We start from the raw sequence: 18,477 nt of genomic DNA, 5'->3' as shown, positions 1-18,477 counted from the left end.
TGCGAACCTCACAGGTCACGGGCACAGGGAAATCGTGAGACCTGTTTACCAGCTCCGGTCAATAATGGTGTAAAGTCTTTCTTGTGGGAAAGCTTTGATTCGGGAAATGAAATGGGGGATTGTTTGATAAGACCAGAAGCAGAGAAAAGACCAAACGAGAGATGAAGGCAGACAAGTGAGAGGCATTGTTGTCTGGTAGCCAATGACCAGCATCTGAGTCATATTGAAGCCAGTGTGTATGCTGCTTTTTTTCAAACACAAATGCAGAAACTTTCTAACCAGCACATTCTTCCAGACAACTCTGAACTTTTCCCAGATTAGGTTTGGGGACTTTCCTAGATAAAAGTGTATGTGTGTTGTGACAGTGGAGCTTTGTGTGTGTGTGTAGTTGGGCAGCAATTGGTCAGAAGTCATTTATTGTACACCACAGTGAATAAAACAGAAACATATCTTTATGTCAGACACCTCTAATATGTTGTCATGTCTACTGCTTTGGCATGTCTACACATATTTACAGTATAAAGCATTTTTGAATGTTTACAGTCAAGCCAAGCCCTTTAAAAACAACATAAATGCTGACCAAAGTGCTGCACAACATATGAAAAACAAATCCACATCCTTATACAAATAAATAAATATTTAAAGAAAAATGCTTTATACATTTTAGTACAGTGAACTCATTGTCATGTTCAAGAAATCAGTTTGAAATGATTTGAGCTTTGTGACATGGTGCATTATCATGGAAGTAGCCATCAGAGGATGGATACATGGTGGTCATAAAGGGATGGACATGGTCAGAAACAATGCTCAGGTAGGCCGTGGCATTTAAACGATGACCAATAAAGGGGCCTAAAGTGCCAAGAAAACATCCCCCACACCATTACACCAGTGCATTAATAAGAAATTGAACAGGTGTTCCTAATAATCCTTTAGGTGAGTGTAATGTATGAAAAAAAAGAGTTAATAAAAGAAATAGGTTTTTACAACTGGGTCTCTTTTATCTTTTAGGACCAAGCTTGTGTGTTCTTTGGAAATTGAACCCACAACCTTTGTGTAATAAGCATCATCTTGAATTACAGGAACACTCAAACAAAGTATAAAATTAGTTCCTTTTTAATGTTTCTATTCCTGTTGAGTCTTTTACTGTGTCTCATAGTCTAGAGAGCATGATGGGCATATGGAGATGTGGGAAAAAATGATGTCTTCAAAAGTCCCACTTTTGAACTAAAGCTCCATTCTTTTCACTGCCAAAGTTAACAACGGGAGGGGGAAATAAGATATTGGTACGAGTCTTATAAAAGATCCAGCTCTCTTTAAGAACATCTGAATACAAGCAGGCCAGACATGTGAATTATGAGGCTGTCATAATGCTGGAGCTGTACAGTATACTGTATGTAAGCTTTGTGGAATGACTCGCTTTGATGTGTGTTTGACAGGTTATTGGAGTTTGACGGTGTACGGCAGGAAGCACTGCTACAGGCTCTTTACCAAGCACTATAATGAAGCTGTACATTGGGCGTGTGCTGTACAGAAAGTCATTGACAGCAAAGCTCCAGTGGACACGCCAACACAGCTCCTCATACGAGATATTGAGGTAAAACAACACATCACTCACCTATGTTAACAAGACAGATCCCAGACACACACACACTGTACAAACTGTAACATGTCAAGACTTTGTTTATACTGACACGCATACATTATATGTATATATATACACACACACACATCCATTGGGTATAAAAGTCTGACACCACATCGATAATATGGATTTTAAAATCTAATAAAAAACTTACAGTACATTGTACAACAAGTTTTCCTTGCTTCCACTGTACTACATGCTCTTTGAAACATCATACTGAATTTTGCACAAACTAAAAGAAACCCATAATGTTATGCTCAAAATGTAAATGTGGCAATGACCACCAGGTGTTGCACACTTCTGTATTGTGTTAAAAAAATACATATGTATGCATATTGTGGATCATGGTCATGGTTTGGATAGCACACATATATACACAGTGTGTAAACCCCACCCATGGTCATCTCTCTGTCCCGGTATCTTATTATTAGTTTGTTGGCTGGCGATTTTACACTAATAGCTGTGCTTCTCGGTATCTTGTATCTCTTGAAATAGTTCTTAAGGCAGCGTGTAGCGCATCAGAATATCCCTGTTGTTATGATGTAATCCTCCAGGCCAGATTTGTATTAATAGGATGCTAGTTGCTAGCCCACAGAACTCTCCGGAATCCCATTGAGGTTGCACATAAACAGACAGACCGATGCAGACAGACAGTGTTGAAATGGTAGACCATTAGCTCTCTAAATGACCTGGATGATTGCTTTAATACCTTTAGAAATATGTATGTATGTATGTATGTAATAAGATATGCAAGGCTGTGCTTTATTACGATTATAGTCACGGCTTAACTGTTTTGCTCTGGAGAGTCATTTTTTACCATTCTTTGCTGCTTTACGAGTGTTAAAGAGCACCTATTGTCCGATTCACGTTTTTACATTTCCTTTGTTGTGTAAGTGTGTAATAGTACATGTTAATGGTATGCAAATGGTACAAACCCCAAAGTAAACAATGACGCGAGTTATCATCTCCAACGTAAATCTCTTTACTTAGACTACAACATACACACGGATTGTAGACAAAAGTTTACTTCCTGGGATTGGTGATGTAGAAAAGACAGACATTATCATAATTCCTCCCGCTTCGGACTCACAGCCTGTAAGTTAACTCCTGCTAGCATTGCATTGAATCTTTCAAACATGGTAAGGAGTGTCACATTTCCTGCTGACGTCAGAGGTATTCAGGCCAATCACAACGTACAGAGTTTTTCAAATTTCTGGAAAAGAGTTAAATCTGTAGCTACAAAAATGTACGGTATGTGGAAAATAATGTGTTTTTTAAACGTAAACCACGCAAACACATTGTATTATACCAAATACACAAAATAACGTTGTTTTTTAGCAATGAAATAGGTGCTCTTTAATTGTAGACCTCGGCTGTATGGACCAATCAGCATCTAGGATAAAAAACTGTGTGTTGTAACTGAGCGCATTTGTAGTCATATTTATTGTATGTGTGATTTTAGTTAATTATTTCAAATAATGTCGGTCATATGCACACAAATGTATAGTAAAAAATATAGTGGCTGACCAATATGGGCTTTTGAATGGTAGATGCCGACATTCAGATATAACAGGAATGTAATAAGAGTAAATAAGACATACAAAAGATAGGTAAAACTAAATGAACATTTTATTGTTTATTTATAGCCCATAAACAGACTTTAAAACATATAAAGTCCTCCAAACATGATATAATGTTATTTGTAAACAGATCTAGGAAGGTCTAGTTGCAGGATTTGCGATTGTGTGTTTTGTTTATATTGCTGGCTTTACATTTGAGTGGCTTTTCCTATCTTACTAATGTGCTATATGGCGGCCCAACGGAAAAACATATCGGGCAAACGTAAAGATTTGTTTGTCTAAAAAATATCGCTGAATATATCCACCCCAAAGATAGATCAGTCAACCACTAGTGGCATGTCATGTTCTGGTGCCATTCGGATAGATTTATCACATCCTTTATAAACAAACATCCCACTACAAACCTAAACTGGACTCATTCACCCTGAAACTTTACACAAAAGCTTTCATTACACACACACAGTAGGCCTTTCCCATCTTAGGCCAGGGTCAACGAGTCCATTTGTAAGCGGAAATGCATTTCCCTGCCATCCACACATGACATAATTTCATCATTTTATTTAACACTCCAAAACAAAGACCTCATTTGTATTACCATAGTGTTACACACAGAGAAATCTATCTTTATTACTTGTTTGTAGGTGTTTTTTAATGGGCTTCGTATTGCTTTGTGTTTATGTAGGAGAACAAATTCAATCCAGAAGTTGTGGAGCACATATATCAGCATAATCCTATCCTGAGGTACACGCAGAGCCCTCTTTACGCCCCGCTGCTGCCTTTCCCTTATGGCAGCCTACACCACACACGTGAGTAGTTTACTGTACTTTATAGCAAAACTGGGATTGCATGCGATGTGTCTGATCAGGCAACAAACATTAATCCTGTTCAAATGTGTCGTCCACACATATGTCCAGTAAAGGCTACACGTCCGTCCGCGAAGAAGCCGTGAGGTTGTTTAACTGCCTTCAGCAGTTAGAGTCCGCCCATGAGCCCATTCCTCTAATACAGGGAATCCTTCAAACCTGCCTCGACCTCCGGGCGCTCCGAGACGAGCTGTACTGCCAGCTTATCAAACAGACCAGCGTCACCAGCTCGCACGCACAAAACCAAACGCAGCCGAACCTGAGGCTCCGGTACTGGCAGCTGCTCACCTGCATGAGCTGCACCTTCCTGCCCAGCAGCAGCATACTTAAGTACCTGCGCTTTCACCTGAAGAGGTGAGTTACAAAAAGTTAAATCTAGGTTAAAGTTTCAACTACTGTAAATATGGAATGAGGACTGTCAAAGTTTGATTTCATTCATTGATTTCACTATTATACTAGTTATATTTTACACAGAATGTCTATATGTTATTAATAGAGCTTTATACTGTAATATTTGTCTCATGTCATTACATACAAGTTTGAATTGATGAAGACACTATATTTTCAGGTCAACAATTTATTTTCTCGTAGATGCAAAAGTATACACACTGCACTGGATGTATACACTCTTGAACCCACCATTGCGGTCGAAACATGCGCTCGTAAACAATCTTTTTTCGAAAGAATGTCTCGAGCATAAACACGCGCTGCCTCCGGTCCTGTGGTCGAGTGTGTAGGAAATATCGTCTGCCTGAGGTCGACCGGATCGGATACTTCCTGTTAGCTCGTTCTTTTTCCCATCCCTCCTCGAGGGGTTTGGTAACGGCACGATGCGTTCTGCGTCCCATGGCTAATTGGGTCTTAAAGCACTGCCAGGCCCAGAGGATAGACAGGAGAGAAGGATGGACAAATAAGAGAAAGGCTAAATAAACCAGGAAATGGTGCGTTGACCACAGGACTGTGATTACATGGGCAGCTGGTGCAACGGAGACGTAGCGGTCTCTGTTCCTCTGGGGCACTCAAACGCTTCCCGCATGTGTTTACTTAACACAGTTAGGGCCCTACGCTGCCCGCGTGATTCCCAAATGCCCGACACTTCATATCGCAAATACACACATTAAATAGAGAGAGAGACCACATAACTTCTCACTGTTTCTTCCTCTTATTTTTCGAGGGAAATTTTCTGAAATGGGTTCCTGTAAAACGGTGGCCTTTAAACATATGAAACTTATGGTGAATAAGGATCCAGTAAATGTTTAATACAATTCTAAAATTGCAAAGTCATTCAAAAGTAATCATCGTTTATGTTTAGAGTCACACATGTATTTTACTGTTATATACTTCATTGAAACATTTAGCTGAACTTTAGATTCTTATCTTTAGTTTAAAATATTGTGCTTTTGTGTTTTACATAGTTTAGGATCAAACCGTAATTTCTGTGTAATCTCATCCCCTGTGTGTTAGGGTTCAGAGTTTGTGTTTGGACCCAGAGGTGGAGAGCTACGCGTCGTTCATAGCCCAGGCTTTGGAGAAGACACGTGGCCGTGAGTGTGTGCCTTCATGGGAGGAGATCCAGGGGCTGATGGGAAGGCAGGAGATACTGTGTACTGTGCACTACCCTGGACCAGGCTGCTGCCAGATACCGATCACCTCGCACACTACTGCTAATGAGGTACACACAGACAACCGGTTTCTTTAGAATGATTTAATAACAGACGACTCAATATATACATCTGGAAGTGGCCACTGTCATACTTAAAATGTCTATTAGTGAATTTAATGCTGCATTATATAACAAGGCACTTTTTAAGCAAAGCATTTCACAAAAAACTTAAAATAAATATACACATACAGTTGCATATATGAAACAGTTGTTCCCCTACACTGCAAAAATAACTTTCTTACTTTAGTATTTTTATTGTTTTCAGTCCAAATGTCAAAAAATGCTTAAATCAAGATGCATTTGATGAGCAAAATGACATAAGTATCAAAAATATAAAATTTGGTGTTGTAGAATGTAAAACTGTATTTATGTAGGCATAGCTGAATAATAAGACTCATGTGATAATGACATATCGTTACCCTCAAACACGATTGGTTCCTCCTACTTATGTAAACCTTGTGCATGCAAAAGAAAGCAGGCCCATTTCAACATAACACGGACTGACACTTTACACATTAAATTACACATTAAATTAATTACAATGTTGCTAAAACAAAGTTTTGACTGCAGAGTTAGCGCTATATGCTAGTTAATGCATTATGCTAGCTGAAGTTATTTAGACTGAAGTTCTACTATTGCAGTAAAGTTTTGCAGGTCCATACTGAAAAAACACAAACTTACCACTCAGAAACGTCCATTTCCAATTTCCAAATAATTGCTTATTCCTCAAAATCTATATTTTCATCTGATACAGGCTCAAACATAAGATCTGTTTACACACACAGAGCTACTGAACTGAACTGCTCTGAGAAACAGCCAATCAGGCCAGAGCTCAACATTCACGACCCTTTCAAATAATGTAATAATAGACCATTTTATTATAAGGGATAATCATATGGTTGTAAATAGACATGTAAAAGAGTTTCTGGATCATTTTGCATTTAATAAAGCCACATACCTGCTATGTAGATATCAGAGAACAATTTAACATATTATTTCAATGCATTCTTTGGCACCTTTAAAGGAATATTCCATTTTCTTAAAAGAAAACTCCAGATAATGTCATCCAAAATGTTGATGTCTTTCTTTGTTCAGTCGAGAAGAAATTATGTTTTTTGAGGAAAACATTGCAGGATTTTTCTCATTTTAATGGACTTTAAGAGGCTGTTTACACTTGGCATTAACATGTGTTTTCGTCGATCGGATCACAAGTGGACGAGAGAGACACATTACGTTTACACCTGGTATTTAAATCCGTCTCTTTTGTCCACTTTCGACCGCTTCTGTGCTAAATACTATGAGGGGGTGGTCTGTGAGACGGTGGGCGAGTCTCTCTGCTGTCATTCAAACCCGAGCGGGAGTAATTATGAGTTTATATGGACGCAAACTAATATAATGTCGGAGTGCACTGCTTGTTTAGCAAGTAAACATACTGCACAATGTTTTGTACATGAGTATGTAAGAGCTTTCTTTGAATTTTCACCGCAATTGATGAAATAGGATCGCGCAACTTTCACACGCTTTCAAAACGAAACTACGGAGATCAGCCGCTAAGTTTTATCAATGAAAGGCTAAAAATAGCGCTGTTCACCAAATGTTCACGCCAGAAGTCAAAAAAGACGTAAAACTTGTGTTTAATACCTCAGATTAGATAAATGGGCGGAGAGAAGGCGGGTGCGTGTGGCTGTTCGAACGCATTCAACCACATGCGCGTTCCGCAACTCCAAAGCGATCCGATCGAAAGTGGTTTCGACCACCTCTGGATGTGGTTGAAAGTGGTCGAAAGTGGACGAGCTCAAAACGTTTTGAACACCGTTTACACCTGGCATTAACGTCGTCCACTTGTGATCCGATCGACGAAAACACATGTTAATGCCAAGTGTATACAGCCTCTAATAGACACCAACAATTAACACTTAACTCAACACATAACTGTTTTTTTCAACTGAGTTTCAAATGACTATAAACAATCCCAAACGAGGCATAAGTGTCTTATCTAGCGAAACGATTGTCATTTTTGACAAGAAAAATAAAAAATATGCTCTTTTAAACCACAACTTTTCGTCAAGGTCCGGTCCAGCGCGACCTAACGTAAATGCGTAGTGACGTAGGGAGGTCACGTGTTACATATATAAAACGCACATTTGCGGACCATTTTAAACAATAAACTGACACAAAGACATTAATTGGTATCAGTTGACATACAACAACGTAGGAACGGTCCTCTTTCAACACACTTGTAAACACTGGGGCGGAGTTTCGCGTTCGTCTTCTGTGACCTCTTGACGTCATGACGTATTGCGTGGGGTCACCTGGAGCATCACGACCAGATCTAGACGAGAAGTTGTGCTTTAAAAGTGTATATTTGTTATTTTTCTTGTCAAAAATGACAATCGTTTTGCTAGATAAGACACTTATGCCTCGTTTGGGATTGTTTATAGTCATTTGAAACTCTGTTGAAAAAACTGTTACGTGTTGAGTTAAGTGTTAATTGTTGGTGTCTATTAAAGTCCATTAAAATTAGAAAAATCCTACAATGTTTTCCTCAAAAAACAAATTTTTTCTTAACTGAACAAAGAAAGACATCAACATTTTAGATGACATGGTGGTGAGTAAATTATCTGGATTTTTCTTTTAAGAAAATGGACTAATCCTTTTAAGTAAATTTGTACTTAAATCAAGCTAAATAATTTGATAAAAATTGGGTAAGAAGAAAAAATTTTTTAAACAATTAATTCAAGAAAAAAATTCTTACCCCATTGGCAGATTTTTTGCATGTTTTAGGCACAAAGTCACTTACGTGTTATATTTTCTTGTCTAAAAACCAGACATATTTTCTTAGGTTGTTTTGCTCATGAAGAAAATACATCTTGATTTAAGACTTTTTAGATATTTGTCAAATTCTTGACAAAAGTAAGAAAGTAATTTTTGCAGTCTAAAGAAGCTATTTTTATTAGTGTTAAGGTGTGCAGTTAATTTTTGCTTAATAAAGTTTATAGCCTCTTTCACATAGTATTTTCAGTAAATTACCATGAATTTACCAGAAATAATTTACCAGTAAATACAAAATCGTGCTATTCACACTCGCAGTGACGTTCCGTCTTTTTATCTTTAAGATATCATTCACACATCAGTATCAAAATACCGGTAAACTCGGTGAGAAAGCAGAAGTTACCTGTGGCGCGTGGCAAACTCAGTGTTGTATTTGTAAACAATGGCGGGTTATGACTTCATATCCACTGTCCGTATTTTGTTGTTTTCACTTGTTTTACCTTGCATCTGTGGCAAACGCTGACGGTTGCAAAGTTCCTCGTGACCAAAGAACATTGCATTAAGCGACGTCAAACGGAAACTGCATTGTTAACAACAGTACTGTTTGCACATTAGGCTTCACAGAGGGTGTGCTTAGGATGTCGGCAATTCGGCAAATAGATGGTGCGCTGTTTTAAACAACTTTGGTGAAGAAATGTGGATGTTAACTTTAGGTGTGCTCGACTTTTAATGAGCGTGTGTGTGGAAACGTGCATAAACAGTGCAGGGGTAAACGCGTCATCTGTATCAAAAAGTTATGATTGGCCCGAAGCTGTCAGCGTGGTCTGACGTCGTTCGTTATACATGCCAGTAATCTATATTTTTTGTTCACACATACCACTTACCGATAAATCACTGGTAATCTTACAACCTCTCCGACTGGTAAATTGGCAGCACTGATTTACCAGAAAGGTTCTGTTTACACATGACCTAACTGCAGTTTACCAGTAAATTACCAGTAAAGACTGTATGTGTGAAAGGGACACATGTTACGTGAACTCCAGGTGACCAATAGAGCAGTGGTTCTCAAACTGGGGTCCGGGGCCCCCAGGGGGGCCGCGAGATGGTGCCAGGGGGGCCCCAATTTTATAAAATACATTAATTTATCATGAATTCTGTGTAATTAAACCTAAAAAAATAAGGCTACTAACCAACAGAACTACTTTGTATAACTTAATATGTTTTGTTTAATTAAAATGTTAAATTTTAGAAAAGTTTTTTGTCATAAATTTTCTTTGGGGGGGGGGGGCGCAAAGGAATGCACCGTACAAGGAAAGGGGGGCCGCACGCGGAAAATGTTTGAGAACCACTGCAATAGAGAATGCTAATGTCACAGATCACTGATATCTTGGTTTACCACAAGATTCAAAGTTAGATCATCTGCAGAAGTTGGTTAAAAGTAGTAATAAAAGGTACTTGCTAAAAATAGATTTAAAAAGTGGTTTGTTCTGAGAATGACATGTAGCATCATTTGTTTGCATGCTTTTACAGTATAAATAAATGATCTAATGAAGAGATTTCTCATTCTCTGTTTAGGTTGTAAAGAGAATGGCAGAGCGCCTTGGGCTGCAGGACAGCCGAAACACGTTTGCTCTCTTCGAGCAGAATGCATGCTGGGAGAAAGCTATTGGAGGAAATACCATAATTGCTGATGTCATCACCAGATTCGAAAAGTAATTTTTTTTATAAATCTTTTCATATTACTGTATCATGTGGATTGCTACAAGTTTGACTAAAGTGTCTCATAGTTTATTTAGCTTACAGAAAATGCCACAACCATGTAAACCATGTACTGTGGATCATTCAGTACCATGATGGTACATATCAGAATAGTATTATATTGCCATCTGATGCCATCAATCTACTTTGTTGGCGCAACGGTACATTTCAGCACATTGAAACAATCCTGACTCTCTCTCTCACACATACCCACACATCGTGAGAATGGACATGGGTCAACCAGCCCTTTAGCATTTAGTGTTACATTAGAAATCTCAAGGTGAGACTAATGTCATCAGTATTAACTGGAGAGCAAGCTGCAAGAGCGATAAGCAAACCCAGCCAGAATTCAATGCATCTGCTTTATTCTCGGAAATGTGTTTGTATTTGTCTGTGTGTGTTTTGCACGTATCCGTGACAACTGTTCCCAGAAGCGGGTTCATGTGCACACGCCTTGTCTTTCTCTCAGACACACGTGTGTATACACACGCATACAAACACAAAAATGCACATACAGCAATAAAGAGGGTGAGTCATGTGTTGAGGTGAGTTTTGTGTTGTGTTTAGGAAGTGTGGGTGGATTTCATGCGTTATTGTTATTTGTTATAACTCTTTTAGGTAAATGTAAAAAAAAATTATTTAATGGTAAGGATAAAAAATGTATGCTTTAATGTAAACTTAAATATGTAGATGTACTGAAGTAAAACAAAATATCAGAGCCTGATAATAAAAATGCTCATTTACAAGAAAACATGTCAGATGCACTTAGAGGGTTTTGCATCTGAGCTCTTCATATATAAACCCACTAAAGTAATTTGTATTACTTAAATGTTGGTTGATGAGCTTTTTGGAGCTTCGACATGTTGACCTTCATATAGAACATCATGATGGCATTTGAATATAAAATTATTAGTCATATACATCTATGATGATATGAGGATGTGTAAATAATGAGAGAACTTTGCATTTATGGGTGAACTATTTCTTTAAATGCAAATTGTAATCAAAATATAAAACTAAGCTAAACAGGCGGTTTGCTGGACAGGGTTTAGATTAATCCAGGATAAGGCCTTAGTTATATTAGGACATTTAAGTAGTTTTTACAAACAAATCTTTCAAAAAACAATACTGGTGTGCATCTTGAGGCAAAACCAATATATATGTCAAGATATATCAGTACCAGAGGGCAGATCTAATATGCATTTTAGTCTGGGACTAGGATAAGCCCTGTCTAGGAAACTGCCCCTTATGCTGCGTTTACACAAACCGCGTTTCAGGCGTCAAAATCGCATCTGCCGCGCCTAGTTTGCCGATTGAACGGTTTGAATGCATTCGCGCGTCAAGAGCAAAGTAGTTGCGCGGAAAAAGCAAGCATTTGACGCGCGTCAGAGGCAAAATCCGGTTCTTGTGGGAGGGGCAAGTGCTATGCGGTTGGCTGTTTGCAAGATGGCTGATGTTGATTGTGCATTTATGGAGAGAGTTACCGCTTTGTATTTAGTAACCTTACTATAGGTGGAAAATAAACGGCGCGGTTCGATAAACGTCACGTGACTCAAAAGTGAAATGTGTATTACAACTTACCAGGTTGCCCAATGTCCTCACCGACACTCTTCCAAGCGAGGTCCTTTTTATTTATGTCTCTATAGAAATAAGAGCTTGTGTCATATAGCTCCGGGTGACTGTTCACGGACAATATCAAGCGTTCCTTCATGTTGAATGAGTGACACGGGCGGGGCTGCCGCCACAGCAGCAAGCAGGCTCCTGATTGGTTAACGCGGCGCGAAATTCCGCCAAAGTTCAAATTTTTCAACTCGGGCGTCAGCCGGCAATTCGCGTCAAACACAAAATGCACAAAAAGCACCATTCGCACGTACCGCGCCATCGCTTAATTCGCGCAAACTAGACGCACGAATCACTCGCGCTTCACGCCTCTACCGCGGCTGGTGTAAACGCAGCATTAGAGAAACATTTAAAAGCTTTACAATTAAAAAATATATATTGACATAAATCTAGCAAAATTGCATAATTATGTTGATAAATTTAGCTAAATTGGTTCATTATTTTTAACATGTTTTTGTTTACATTTACACAAGAGTTGTGATTTTAATATACTGTAAAGTAGGGGTGTAACGATTAACCGTGCAAATGCGCGTTTTTTCAATGAATGAATTTGAAAGAATTACGGTGAAATCCCGGCACATCCGACCGCCAGGGGGCACTCTTGTGCAGAAACGCCATTTGTGCCACAGAAGAAGTAGTATTACAAAACCTATTCCAGGAAATGTCTACAGGAATATTTATACGCTGTTCTTCAAATTGTTTCAGGTATTTTCATGATAATAAATAATATTTTGAATGATTTTTATTTAACGAGTGTTGCTTTTTTAATTCCACGTTATAAACGACTCAGACTCATAATGATTTTAGATTGATAAGGACTTCCTACTGATCACAGAGCCGTAGTACACGCACAAGCTGTGCATGAAACAAAGAATCGCAGCCTTGCGATTCAGAATCGATTTCAGACATTTTTAATGGGACACGCGATTGAATCGTTACATCCCTACTGTAAAGTTTTCTTACACTTGACAACTGTTTGTACTGTACAACGTGTAGGGAATAATTGAGGACGGGCTTATTTGAAAATAATGCACATTCAAGGTGTTAATGTTGCACTGCGGGTATGCATTATTTTATAGGTAATTTAAAGGGGTCATATTGTGAATTTTTTTTAAAGGTGTAAAATAAGTCTTTGGTGTCCTCAGAGTGCTTATGTGAAGTTTTAGCTTAAAATAACCCACAGATCATTTATTATAGCATGTTTAAATTCACATTTTGTAGGACCTAGCAAAAATGTGCCATTTTTGAGTGTGTCCTTTAAAATGCAAATGAGCTGCAAATGAAATGCAAACACTGATCGAAATGATGGTGGTTTGTTGCAATTGAAACTCAATTGTGTTGTTAATTATTTTTTCTCTCTTTCTCTCTGCACTAAATGGCAGTGCTGTGGTTGGATAGTGCCGATTGTGGGGCGGTATTATTGCAATTGGCCTTGCTACCTACCTCACAAATCTAATTTTTCACATAAATTTGAAAAAAATGGTTTACCAATTTTCTAGGTTGATAGAAGCACTGGGGACCCAATTATAGCACTTAAACATGGAACCAGTCTGAATTTTATGCTATGACCCCTTTAAAGGACCGGAGTCGGTTATTGCTTAAATATTTCTTACGTATTCCATACATTTTCCATGAACAAATTCCTTCTTTCTCCTCCAGTCTGTCAGCAAAAGAGCCGGATTCAGACAGCCATTGGAGACTGTGCTTTAAACTTTACTGTCTGCTGGACACAGATAACATCAGCACAGACAACATCGAGTACCTTTTCCTCTATGAGCAGGTAAACGGACAACAATACAAGTAACACGAGTCATTCAAATAATCTGATTATATTAAGAAAATATGAGTAATTGAAATGATAGCATTGTAAAGCATGACTGTGAGAAGAAATAGCCTTCAGTGGAACGTGTTGTCTAAAGGGCTAAACATTTCAGCCTAATAATGGATATCTTCCTCAGAACTATTGAAGCCATTGATTCGCTCCTACTGGATAATAAAAGAAGGGTTAGAGTAACACAACCACTGCCAATCCAGTTTCGATCTGTCTGCAAACAGCTATTTAAAATGTTATAAGTCTGGTTGAAACGGCAAACAAGGGTTCAGGGCCACAGAAAGAACGAGGGATTTTCCAATTCTTCACTTTGTGTTTAATGTGGGCTAGTTTCACACTGGTGTTGACAGATGTATGTGTAACATCTTTATCCCTTGAATCAAAAGCACGAAACGCCTGTGAACTCGGTAACCTTTCTCTCTTTCAGTGTCATGAGATGGTGGTGCGAGGGCAGTTGCCAGCCTGTGAGGATGACCTCCTTTCCCTGGCAGCCCTGCGACTGCAATGTCTTCTGGGAGATTTCAGCGCCCTCTCTCCGTACCCGCCCTTGGAACAGCTCTTCCCAGCTGAAGTGGTGGAGGCCCGGGCCCTGTTGGCTCCTGTAGATCCCCCCGGCTGCCCTTCTTTCCCCGGGGGCCTGTTGGCCGGGACGTTGTGGGGTCACAAGTGCCGTCAAGAACAGGACCAAAGACTGCGGACCAGGCTAAGGGAGGAGGGAACCGTGGTGATGTCGGCCATTTTAGAGCGATGGAAAGCTCTGGTGGGATACAGTCGCAGAGACAGCATGGCCGCCTATCTCACCATTGCCCGCCAGTGGTCGGGGTTCGGCTGCACGCTTTATGAAGTGGATTTTTACATAGTGAGTAAAACAAAGAATTCATTCTAATACTTGTTGATGGTCTGTAACATTTTTATTTGGATATTATATAATAAAAGTAAGTTTTGTTACAGGTTGTCGCACATTATTATTGTTACTTAAAAGTATTCAACTAAAATTATTGGGGCTGTCAAAAGATTAATCGCGATTAATCGCATACAAAATAAAAGTTTGTTTTTGTAATTTGTAATATATGTGTGTGCACTGTTTGTAATTATTTTGTATATATAAATACACACAAACATGTATGTATGTATTTAAAAAACATTTACATATATAGATAGATAGTAGGGCTGGGTATCGATTCAGATGTTCCAGATCGATTCGTTTTCGATTCACAAGCTATCAATTCGATTTCGATTCTCGATTCAATTTTCGATTCCAGTTCTTGGGTCTATTTTTATACTCGATTCTCGATTCAACTCAATGAATATAGATTTAATACAAATACTATATTACTAAAAAAGAACAGTAAACAGCAGTTTACGAGTGGGTAATTAATAAAAAGAAATTAAAAGCCACAACACTACCGTCGTCGTCTTGCTTGCGAAATCTAAAATGCTTCCATACCTCTGACTTTTTATGTGAAGGTGGTATCAATGTCGATGAAGCACCTGAAACCACCATTTTAAGCACTGAATGAAAGAATGACAGGCTCCTTGGTAACATTGCGCAAGGCAAAAAAGAGGGTGGCATCTAGTGAAGAAGACTAGTAATTACATTAACGTTAATCTTACGTTCAATGTTTGCAGAAATAAATATTAAAGAAAAAAAAATGAAATCTATTATGCTCTTTGAGATTCGATTTTGAATCGACCACGTTTAAAAAAAACGATTAATCGAAAAATCGATTTTTTTGCCCAGCCCTAATAGATAGATAGATAGATAGATAGATAGATAGATAGATAGATAGATAGATAGATAGATAGATAGATAGATAGATAGATAGATAGATAAGATAGATAAGATAGATAGATAGATAGATAGATAGATAGATAGATAGATAGATAGATAGATAGATAGATAGATAGATTTAGATTTTTACATATTTTATTTTATATATAAATTTTAAAATATATACATAAATAACATGTTTTTTAAATGTATGTGTGTGTTTATATACATAATAATTACACACAATACACTCGCAAATATATTATGCATACACAAACTTTTATTTTGTATGCGATTAAGAGCGATGAATCTTTTGACAGTCCTAAAACTTATATCCCATTATAATCGAACTAATGTCAACTGAAATCCTTTGGTAAAATAGTAGCTAAACTTTCTAAAGTATATTTTAAAGTCACTATGAAATTAAAAACTACAATTTTGGGGGGAATATTGTGGTATTTTTTACAATAACTTATCTGTGAGCTTCAAATATATATTTTTTTAATTCATGTGCCCTCATTTTTAATCAAAAGCGCGAATCTCCTCCCTTCCTCTTAATGATCAATCTTTACTTCCGGTCACGGGTAACGCGAGTGGGCGGGGCCCATTGCAGCGATTAGCAAATAGCAACATGACCCAACTTCCAGCGACCCAATCAATTCTCGTAGGACGAATTCAAGTCAAACCCTACATTAAATTCATTTAAGAAGCCGTTTTACTCGGATATACGTCTCCACAGGGAAAATAAGACAATCGTTACTTCCGTTGTGACTTTAATATTTTTATAAATTAATATTATGACTAATAATTTACGCTAGATAAGTGTTCTTCAACCCTGGTCCTGGAGGACCCCCTTGCAGAAAGTTTTAAATGTAGCCTTATTTAAAAACACCTGAACCAACTCATCAGCCTTCTTCCAGAATGTCTCCCTAACAAGCTGATAAGTTAAAACAGGTGTGTTGATTAAGGAGACATCTAAAACATTCTGGAAGGGGGTCCTCCAGGACCAGGGTTGAAGAACAGTTTAATCACAGAAAGTAAATTTTATCACAGTTGTATTTGACTTTCTCCTTTGTCTCTCAGAGTTCGACAGGAAGCTTCTCTCAGAAATTGTGGCTGGGCGTGGCCGCTTCCTGCGTGTCTTTATATCGCCAGGGCGAGGCTGAAGCATTGGAGTCTCTACCTATTGGTCAGATCTGTTCCTACGGTGTCTCTGATAGCAACACATTCAGGATCACCGCAGGAGACCGAGATCTGCTCTTTGAGACCACCAAGGTATGTGGCACCACATACCACACTAATAAAGTCATTTTACACAAATATCAGATTTACCTACTTCTAAAGATTTAACAGACCACCTTAAACCTGCAACCTTTAGTATTGTGAGTTTTTATAAACTAGAAAAACATCAGCAGATTTGTAATATAGTACAAACCTCCCTCCACCACTCACACGATACAGGTCAAACCAGCTGTTAGATTCAGTGCACACACACACACACACACACACACACGTGTGGAAACACCAGAACCAGTTTGACTTTTGATATTAGCTGCAGGCTCACACCTGCGGGCAATTAACCTGACGAATCGCTCTCTTTCTGACGTTTTCTTGACAAACCACTTTTCTTCACCTTTACCAACCTTCGAGTAATGCAAGAACACAACGGCCAGTTCGTACATACACATTATTTTTCTCAGTTATTACTAGTCAGCAACGTTCACACATAGCTGGTCTGAACCTGGTCTTTTATAATGAACATGTATATGAAAGGTGTGTCAGACTATATCTCATACTGTATATACATGTGGGCTTTAGAGGATGTGTAAACTAAATCTTTTAAAAAAAAAAGATGAATATTAAGCATCATTTTACTACAAATAATCTAAAAGACATGTTTATTATAGTTATACCACCTATTTTTTTTACAAATGGTTATCAATAGGCCAAAAAAAAACAAACACTGATACTAGACTTTTACTATAATAAAACAATTATTCATTTTCGTATGGGAATCTCAATGTTTATATATGTGTGTTACCCTGCCTGTGATAAACCCAGCTAAAGTCGTTTTTGTGGTTTACTGTTTTCTATATAAAATCATCCTACATAATGTGAAAATATGACCCTGGTATATTTACTCACCACCATGTCATCCAAAATGTTGATGTCTTTCTTTGTTCAGTCGAGAAGAAATTATGTTTTTTGAGGAAAACATTACAGGATTTTTCTCATTTTAATGGACCCCAACACTTTACAGTTTAAAATTGCAGTTCCAAAGGACTCTAAACGATCCCAAACAACGCACAAGGGTCCCATCCAGCGAAACGACCGTGACCTTTGGCAATACAAACAAAAAATATGCACTTTTAAACCACAACTTCCTTCGGCCCTGTGACGCACCAGCGCGACCTCACGTAATATGTCATCACGTCAAGAGGTCACAGATGACGCATGCAAAACTACGCCGCAGTGTTTACAAGTGTGGAGAAAGAGGACCGTTCCGAAGTTGTTGTATGTGTAATGATACTAATTAATGTCTTTGTGTCAGTTTATTGTTTCAAATGGTCCCGCAAATGTGCGTTTCATATATGTAACACGTGACCTTTCCACGCCATTACGTAATTACGTGAGGTCGCGCTGGCGCGTCACACAGCCGGAGGAATAAAGAGAAGTTGTGGTTTAAAAGTGCATATTTTTTATTTGTATTGCCAAAAATGACAATCATTTCTCTAGATAAAACCCTTATGCCTCGTTTGGGATCATTTAGAGTCCTTTGAAACTGCATTTTTAAACTGCATTAAACTGTTACGTGTTGGGGTCCATCCAAGTCCACCAAAATGAGAAAAATCCTAAAATGTTGTCCTCAAAAAAATTTTTTTTCTCAACTTAACAAAGAAAGACATCAACATTTTGGATGACATGGTGATGAGTAAATTATCTGAATTTTTTTTCTTAAGAAAATTGATTAATCCTT

The 18,477-nt window shown here is 38.2% G+C and overlaps 1 protein-coding gene across 1 annotated transcript in view; it reads left to right on the top strand.

The window, feature by feature from the left end:
- Positions 1–18,477, top strand: part of plekhh3 (pleckstrin homology, MyTH4 and FERM domain containing H3) — a 49,569-nt gene that overhangs the window by 28,311 nt on the left and 2,781 nt on the right. The window contains exons 5-12 of the mRNA XM_055192206.2: positions 1,437–1,594; positions 3,905–4,028; positions 4,127–4,439; positions 5,550–5,757; positions 10,096–10,232; positions 13,558–13,678; positions 14,157–14,588; positions 16,584–16,775. Of these exons, the coding sequence (XP_055048181.2) occupies positions 1,437–1,594; positions 3,905–4,028; positions 4,127–4,439; positions 5,550–5,757; positions 10,096–10,232; positions 13,558–13,678; positions 14,157–14,588; positions 16,584–16,775 (1,685 nt within the window). The remainder of the gene's footprint in view (positions 1–1,436; positions 1,595–3,904; positions 4,029–4,126; positions 4,440–5,549; positions 5,758–10,095; positions 10,233–13,557; positions 13,679–14,156; positions 14,589–16,583; positions 16,776–18,477) is intronic.

The sequence above is a fragment of the Misgurnus anguillicaudatus genome, chromosome 19 (assembly GCF_027580225.2).
Source record: "Misgurnus anguillicaudatus chromosome 19, ASM2758022v2, whole genome shotgun sequence".
Classification (NCBI taxonomy): Eukaryota; Metazoa; Chordata; class Actinopteri; order Cypriniformes; family Cobitidae; genus Misgurnus; species Misgurnus anguillicaudatus.
This window is presented reverse-complemented; position numbering and strand designations above follow the sequence as displayed.